The 7,308-nt window shown below is 48.5% G+C and overlaps 2 protein-coding genes and 1 non-coding gene across 8 annotated transcripts in view; 1 reads left to right on the top strand and 2 right to left on the bottom strand.

Moving 5' to 3' along the window:
• Window positions 1-1,839, top strand: part of CAND2 (cullin associated and neddylation dissociated 2 (putative)) — a 29,236-nt gene extending 27,397 nt beyond the window's left edge. For all 5 annotated transcript variants that reach the window (XM_067755531.1, XM_067755534.1, XM_067755530.1 and 2 more), the window contains one exon: window positions 85-1,839. In XM_067755531.1, coding sequence (XP_067611632.1) covers window positions 85-312 — 228 coding nt within the window. In that variant the 3' untranslated portion in view covers window positions 313-1,839. The remainder of the gene's footprint in view (window positions 1-84) is intronic.
• Window positions 1,802-7,308, bottom strand: part of RPL32 (ribosomal protein L32) — a 122,531-nt gene continuing 117,024 nt past the window's right edge. Inside the window, exons 1-4 of one of the 2 annotated variants that reach the window (XM_067755538.1) lie at window positions 6,473-6,555; window positions 5,070-5,170; window positions 4,278-4,459; window positions 1,802-1,974 (exon numbers count right to left, since the gene is read on the bottom strand). In XM_067755538.1, coding sequence (XP_067611639.1) covers window positions 1,845-1,974; window positions 4,278-4,459; window positions 5,070-5,165 — 408 coding nt within the window. In that variant the 5' untranslated portion in view covers window positions 5,166-5,170; window positions 6,473-6,555 and the 3' untranslated portion in view covers window positions 1,802-1,844. Of the gene's footprint in view, window positions 1,975-4,277; window positions 4,460-5,069; window positions 5,172-6,472; window positions 6,556-7,308 lie in introns of those variants that run through there. The other variant, XM_067755537.1, reaches the window with a different exon arrangement.
• On the bottom strand, window positions 5,240-5,379 carry LOC137233182 (small nucleolar RNA SNORA7). The gene has a single exon (XR_010947348.1). It is a non-coding gene; the product is annotated as a small nucleolar RNA SNORA7 (small nucleolar RNA).

The following is a 7,308-nucleotide window of genomic DNA, read 5'->3' on the forward strand; positions in this document are numbered from 1 at the left end:
GCTGGGGAGGATGACAGGTGACCAGGGAAATGCAAGGCCGTGTTCAATCAAGGATGGCTCGTTGTTCATTGCTCCCCACCTTAGGTCAAAGCTGGTTCTGTGAAACAGGAGTTTGAGAAGCAAGATGAACTGAAGCGCTCCGCGATGAGGGCAGTGGCCGCCCTGCTGACCATCCCAGAAGTGGGGAAGAGCCCCATCATGGCTGACTTCTCGTCCCAAATTCGATCCAACCCCGAGCTGGCCACCCTCTTTGAAAGCATCCAGAAGGATTCTGCTTCAGCCCCCAGCACAGACTCCATGGAGCTCAGCTAGTGCCCCACCCCACCCCCTGGGGACCCTAACTCACAAGGAGGCCCACTGAAGCCAGAGCCTCACCCTCCCAGCACCACAGGCCTCTAACTTTTGCCCCTTATCCATCTCACTGGGGCCCTCCCTCTCCTGGTTGGGCACCTTCTCCAGGGACCCCAGTCAGAGCTGCAAGGCTGCCAACAGTTGGGCCCTTTTAACGCAGGACAGTTATTCAAAGCGGGTGTGGTAGTTCTTCCAAAGCTTCCACGGAAGATGGATGTGACTTCACACAGGTCAGCCTGGCTCCTTCAAACTGGGGGTCCCAGCCTCAGCGAGTACTTAGTATTTAGAAATACTTGTGCTCACAGCTGCAAAAAGCTTAGGAGGCAGCCGGATGCCTTCCTCCCCGCTGTCCTAGATGCGCCATTCACACTGCTCCCACGGTTTCACCTGATCCGATGTGCCAAAAATTAGTGCTTTGGCTGGGCATCTTAAACTCAGGTACCTCTCAGAGCTATTCACACTCTAGAATCCAAAATGCTTTCTTTCTCATTGGCAGTGATAAACCAGGAATGTGTATTATTTTTGCAGAGGCTGGTGAGTGGGGTAGGGAATTAGATGTAATGTTTTTTTCTAATCCCGAAACTCTTAGGTGGCAAACTGAGAGACAGGAAAGCACAAATGAAAAAGTACAAACCACCTTTCATGTCCCCCCATCGAGGTGTAACCAGGTGGTTTGTGAACATGTCCCTTCTAGTTTTTAGTATCAAGGACACAGAAACATTAAGCGACAGGCCAAAGAATTTTCTGCTATCCCAGGTTAATAAAGGACAGATCCTCAACTGTTACTGTTTTCTCCACACAATTCCTCTACTCTGTAGTCAAGACTATCAGAATGCTCCCCACGTCAATTCAAAGAAGTCACACAATGACCAACAATTTACTCAAACGTTTCAGACTGAGTTTTGAACAGGAGCGAATCTGTAAGACATTTATCTACTGAACTAAGGGCCTTAAATCCAACCTTGTGCTATAGAGTGCCACGTGCCCTGTTCCTTGTGACCTGTGCTGCCACTTAATAATACCATGTCTTGGAAAAATGGCCTCTTAGCCTCAAAAAACAGCTGAATTCTAGGTACTGTTGACTAAGGTCTAGGACTGTAGTTGAAAAGGAAACTTGATTGTCCTCAATCTTCACAAGAACCACACAGGGTAATTCCTCACTTTATAAAGTGAGGCTAAAAATGACTACTTGCTCCAAGATGCAAGGTCCTTCACCAGGGGTCTCAGAACCTACCGTGGTCTGAGGGCCACATCTTCCTGAGCCCACCTGGAGCTGACCAAGGCTGCTCTGGGCACCTGAGGCCTGGGCCCCATGAAGGAAGGATCACGTATCCTTTACAAACGCCTTCCAAACAGAAGGTTCCATAGAGCACAAACAGGCAAAAGAGCGATCTCTGTGACAAGCTGTCAAACAAACTGAAGAGTAAAACCAAGGGGGAAATGCCAGATGGCCGTTTTACGGTTTTATTAAACAAAACTTGCACACGAGCTGTCTATTCATTTTCTTCGCTGCGCAGCCTGGCATTGGGATTGGTGACTCTGATGGCCAGCTGGGCTGCTCTCTCCACGATGGCTTTGCGGTTCTTGGAGGAGACGTTGTGCGCAATCTCAGCACAGTAAGACCTGGAAGAGAATCGGTACGTAAGGAGGCCATCCTGGAAAATACACTTATGTGTTCCACCGGGAAGGCAATAGCCCTGGTCACTCTGCTTCCAGAGCTACAGCACTGAAGTGGGGGGAGCTGCTAACTCCCCTAATTCCACGGCACTAGCAACACGGCTCTGAAGTGTTCCCTGGTAATGATCCCTCTTGTTTAACCCTCCCAGCGGCCTTGTAATCCAGGTAGCACCTCCATTTTACAGACGAGGAAACCAAGGCCCACAAAGTGGAGGTGAATTCCCAAGTCACACACAGGCAGGATTGCTCAGCCCCAGACTCCAGGTTCAAAGGTTCTCCCTCAGTCCTTTGAACCAGCCTGCCCAGCTCAAGGCAGTCTCAGGGAGCTCGGACTTGCCCATGAAAAGCTTTGCTTCTGCAAAGCAACCAACAGCAAAGCCCAACAGCCTGATTAAGCCAAGGGCTCACCAGCCCAGACCGTAAACATTTTACCAGTTTGCTGCAGACAAAATCTTGAAAAGTAACAATACCTAAACTCACCCAGTGAATGACAACACCTAACATTTCCTGAGCTGGTGCCAGGTACCGTTCTATTCATTCCTTCACAGCCACACCACACCCCAGTTTGACAACAGATTGGCCTAATAAGCACATTTCAGTAAGGAAGTGATTTATGAAGCCATCAACACTGAATTAAGAAGACACTCTACCCCAGGAGGAATTTCAGCAGAGAGAGGAGTAAGACTAGGGAGTGATTAAGGCAGTGGGCACAGTTCTTTTTAAGAACTCTGCAGGAAAACAGCTTCAAAGCAAGAGAAAAACCAATCCAGACAGAACTTCTTCTGTTTTATGTAAAGAAGTCCACTCAAGTCCAATATCTTAAAACATTTCCCCAATCTTTATTTCCAAGGAGACTTAAGTTGCATCATACTTTTTTCATTTTTCAAAAACTCCCCAAGTCCTCATCCATGTGTATTTAATAATCACAATCACACTGCACATACTTCAAATACTTTCCCCTCTGCTTGGGCATTTTCCATACATGACAACCGTTTTTAACGTACACACAACATTCCAGCCGGCGCTTGTAACCCCACCATTCACCAATTACACATAGTGCAGTTACTGCTGCAATGATCAGCTTACAGTTTCCCTACTTTTCAATTATTTCAAGATAAGTGCCCAGAAATGGAACTTGTGAATTAAATTAGATCCAGAGTATTTCTGTGCCTCTTGATACAAACTGCCAAGCTGCTATTAAAAAGACTTATCTTATGGCAACCAACTACATCTGCACAGCAATCATCTTTGCTACACAAAAGATATTAAACTGCATCTTTCTGTCACAATTCTCTATCAACCTGCTTACTGCAGTTTGGGCATCCAACATTAATTCCTATGCTCATCCTTTCTAAAGAGTATCTGCAGCATTTCAATGCCTGGCTAGATTTCTGAAAGTGAGAATCATGGTCGTTTATTACTTGTGTCTACAATTACTACAGGTAAAAGATCTTTGTAAACATACGTACACACATGTTACTGGTCACTCTCTCCATGTCCTTTCTCACTCACCAAGAAAATGCAGGTTTTTTAGCTCCTGTTTAACAGGAAGGGAAGAAAACAAACTGTCCTCTGCTTAACCAAAAATTACCATTCCCCCCAATCCAGATTAAAATTGTGTCTAAATCACTACCCATGAGAAATCTTTTCTCATCCCACTGCCCCAGTCTGGCCCTAAGCAGACCAAAAGTCTCTTACACACAGAGCTCGCCAACTGTCTAAATTTCTCAAAACGCTAAAATAATGCTGTGAACCTCCATACCCTCTTGCACCCCTACAACTCTGTGTAAGCTGTCCTCTCTGCCTGCAGCCTTCCCCCCATTTCTCCACTTCAGATCACAGCCCAAAATGAGGCAGCAATTCCTCTACTCCTATAGCCTTCTGAAGATACCTGTGGCCACAGTGTAAAGTGTCCCTTAGATCTGAGGCTACATTTCATCCCCCCCCATCCCCGGCATAAGTAATGGTCTGAAAATGACTGCCAGAGGCTACGGCAGGAGCCGCGCTGTCAAGCTCAAGCAAAGCCACTTTTACTCTCTTCCGGTCCTGGTCTCTACACTTTTCAGGACAGCTCCCAACCCACATCTCTCCAGCAAAGCAAGCACTCTGCAGTCCCCAACAAGCATCACCCAAGCTCCTGAGGACACAGCACTCCTCCAGATGCGTTCCAGAAGGTCCAGAGTCCCTGCCCAAACTGCTCACACACGCAGGCTTCTGACACCTGAACCCAGATGTGGGACCCAGCTCACTTGTTGCACATCAGCAGCACTTCAAGCTCCTTGACGTTGTGGACCAGGAACTTCCGGAAGCCGCTGGGCAGCATGTGCTTTGTTTTCTTGTTGCTCCCGTAACCGATGTTGGGCATCAAGATCTGGCCCTTGAATCTCCTGCGCACCCTGTTGTCAATGCCTCTGGGTTTCCGCCAGTTCCGCTGAAAGAAAACACATGGTTAGTGTCTGTGAAGACGCCAACTCTTCCTTTCGGAGAAAAAAGGGACCAGATGAAAAGGAAACATGCCGAACAGTAGTTGTCTTCAGGGAACAGGATTTCACTACATTTTTTCTGGTGGAAAAAAATAGGAGCTCCTGCATCTCACCGGCAGGAACACAGATCCAAACTCACACTCCTTCCAAGCAAAGGAAAAGCAGACTACATACCCATGGGATGCGAGGAGACCATGTATAAAGTAAGGTGAAAAGCATGGCTTTTAACATCGCAATCAACACCTAAGTTTTCTCGTCTATGAAATAAGCGTAATCTATCTCTCATATTGTCATAAGGCCACCTGAAATATAACAAATATAAGCCTCTAGACACCTCAAAACAGGCAAGTGTCCCTTGCCATTTAAATTTCAATTTACACATCAAGAGACTGAGTGCCAATAAGGCAGAGACACCTGGGATTCTAGAGAACTCTACCACCAGCCACAGACCAGTTCACCTACCAAAGGTCATCTGAGTTGGGGATGTGAGAAACCCAACAGCCTGTTTAGGAACCCCTTTCTTCACCCCAACACACACTTCCGTCCTGGGCCACACACCTTAATTTTGACATATCGGTCTGACTGGTGCCGGATGAACTTCTTGGTCCTCTTTTTGACGATCTTGGGCTTCACGAGGGGTCTGAGGGCAGCCATGATGCCTTCAAGAAAGAGGCAAGAGACCATGTCAAAGATGAGTCTTGGAAGGAGGCTTTCCCACCCTGCCTGGGGCCTGTTGCAGAGTATCTTCCAATCACCAGCTACGGAGCAAACTGGGAATGGAATGGGTACCTCTGCCAGGCTTGCTTTCCCTCCCGACTCCGAAGCTGGCAGAATACTAGCCATTCTCCAGACGCGGTCCTGGGAGGTCAGGGGTCACCTTGCCCAGTCAAAACCAAGAAAGAATGCCGACAGCTAACCGAAAACAAATTAACCACAAAGGGAAATTTTGCAAAGGAGCAGCAAATCCCATTCTACAAAGTGTCCCGGCCCTGAGATGGCCCAATTGCAGGCTTTGGGCAATCTTCACGAACCTGAATCTCAGTTTTCTCACCTTTTAAATGGAGATATTGCACACTGAACACCTGCAGTGCGCGGACCACAACAGATGTGCAGTAAAGAGAAACCTGTAATTCCCCTAGGGTGCTGCTGCTCTATGACACCCTCAAAAGATACACAAAACCGTCATGTGCTTCTAAAATGCCTCCAAGCCTGGGAACGTTCTGTTCCACCTGACCATCATCCGAATGCCAGCTTTAAAAAGTTACGTTCCTCAAGATGCCCTTTTCGGCTACCTTATCTTTTATACCCCAGCACCCTTTTTGTTCTCTTCACGGCCACCAATTTCTTTGTTGAGCACACAGCAGTTACTTAATAAATCTGTCCAATAAATGAACTTCCCCCGACCCCCAATGATTTCCTCGAAGACCAGGATGTGGCTTCACGTTCCCAGAGATCCTGACCCGCTACCAGAATTTCGGTCAATTGAATTATTCGACTCGCAGCTCGATTTTTTTGTTTTTTTGGCAGTTCCGCCGCAGAGGCAACCCCAGAGCCAAAAACTGAAAAGGAGGGAGCGTGGAGCAGCGGACATAGAAGAATACACGTGGGCAGACATCGCTGAGCGAGGTGTCCCAGGGCCGTAAGGCCGGAACCCCCTCAGTCTTGCCACGGCCCCCAGGAGCCCCCTTAGTCTAGCCCCAACCGGCGCCCTGCGCCCCCAGGACTCCAACAAGCTGTCCGCAGCTCTGACCCCAGGCGGCCCCCGTAGGAGAGCAAGCGGCCCTGGGAAGCGAAGCCATCACCCTCCAGGCCGCTTCGCTCTGTGCCTGTAGGTGGTCCAGCCAACCGACAAGAGCCATGCCCACCCAGACGAGTGCTCGGAAGGACGGGCCTCTTTGGCAGGGAGCGATGGGGCCAAATGGAGACCGCAGAGACGAGGATGGCCAACGATTAACACTCACCGAGTACTAGATGGCGGCGACCTCCGCAGGCACCGCTGAGGAAAAGAGGGGAAGTTAACGCGCGAGGCTGATGGGACTTCACCTTTGGGTCCTGGCAGGGAAAAGGAGAGCACTTTCGGCTTCTGGTCCTTCAAAGATACTATAGACACGCCAGAGAAATAATAGTGAAAAAATTCGAGGATACTTGTGTTTTCCTAGATGTTAATATCTAGGAGTAGCGCTAAAATTTTCATGCCTGCCGTTGGGACTACGTAAAAATTTGGAATTTTTTTTTGAGCTCTTAAGACCTGGTGAGGAGGCATCCACTTCCGCCAGGAATTGAAGCCGCCCCTCCGGAGGATAATCCAGCTTTTAGAATACTGCCTCCCGCGTTTCTTCTTCCGAAGTGCGCCTCTTAGTGGCCAGGAGGGAACAAAACAGCGACATTTTAATAATTCTCTCACGTGAATTTATAGAGTAAACAGCAATGAGACTGTAACAGCTCTCGTTCAGTGGGCCTCGCACAGTTCCATGAGGTAGTTCTATTAGTTTTCCCATTTTACATATGTAGAGAGTGAAGTATGGAGATTTGACGCCAAAAAAAAAAAAATCCACACTTCTAACCATTAGGCTAGACTGCCTCATTTTTAATTGTTCTTTGTTTTAGTTTAGCTTTTATTTTTATTGTTTTTTGCGGTACGCGGGCCTCTCACTGCTGTGGCCTCTCCTGTTGCGGAGCACAGGCTCCGGACGCGCAGGCTCAGCGGCCATGGCTCACGGGCCCAGCCGCTCCACGGCACGTGGGATCCTCCCGGACCGGGGCACAAACCCGTGTCCCCTGCATCGGCAGGCGGACT

This window comes from Pseudorca crassidens, chromosome 10, assembly GCF_039906515.1.
Source record: "Pseudorca crassidens isolate mPseCra1 chromosome 10, mPseCra1.hap1, whole genome shotgun sequence".
Taxonomy (NCBI): domain Eukaryota; kingdom Metazoa; phylum Chordata; class Mammalia; order Artiodactyla; family Delphinidae; genus Pseudorca; species Pseudorca crassidens.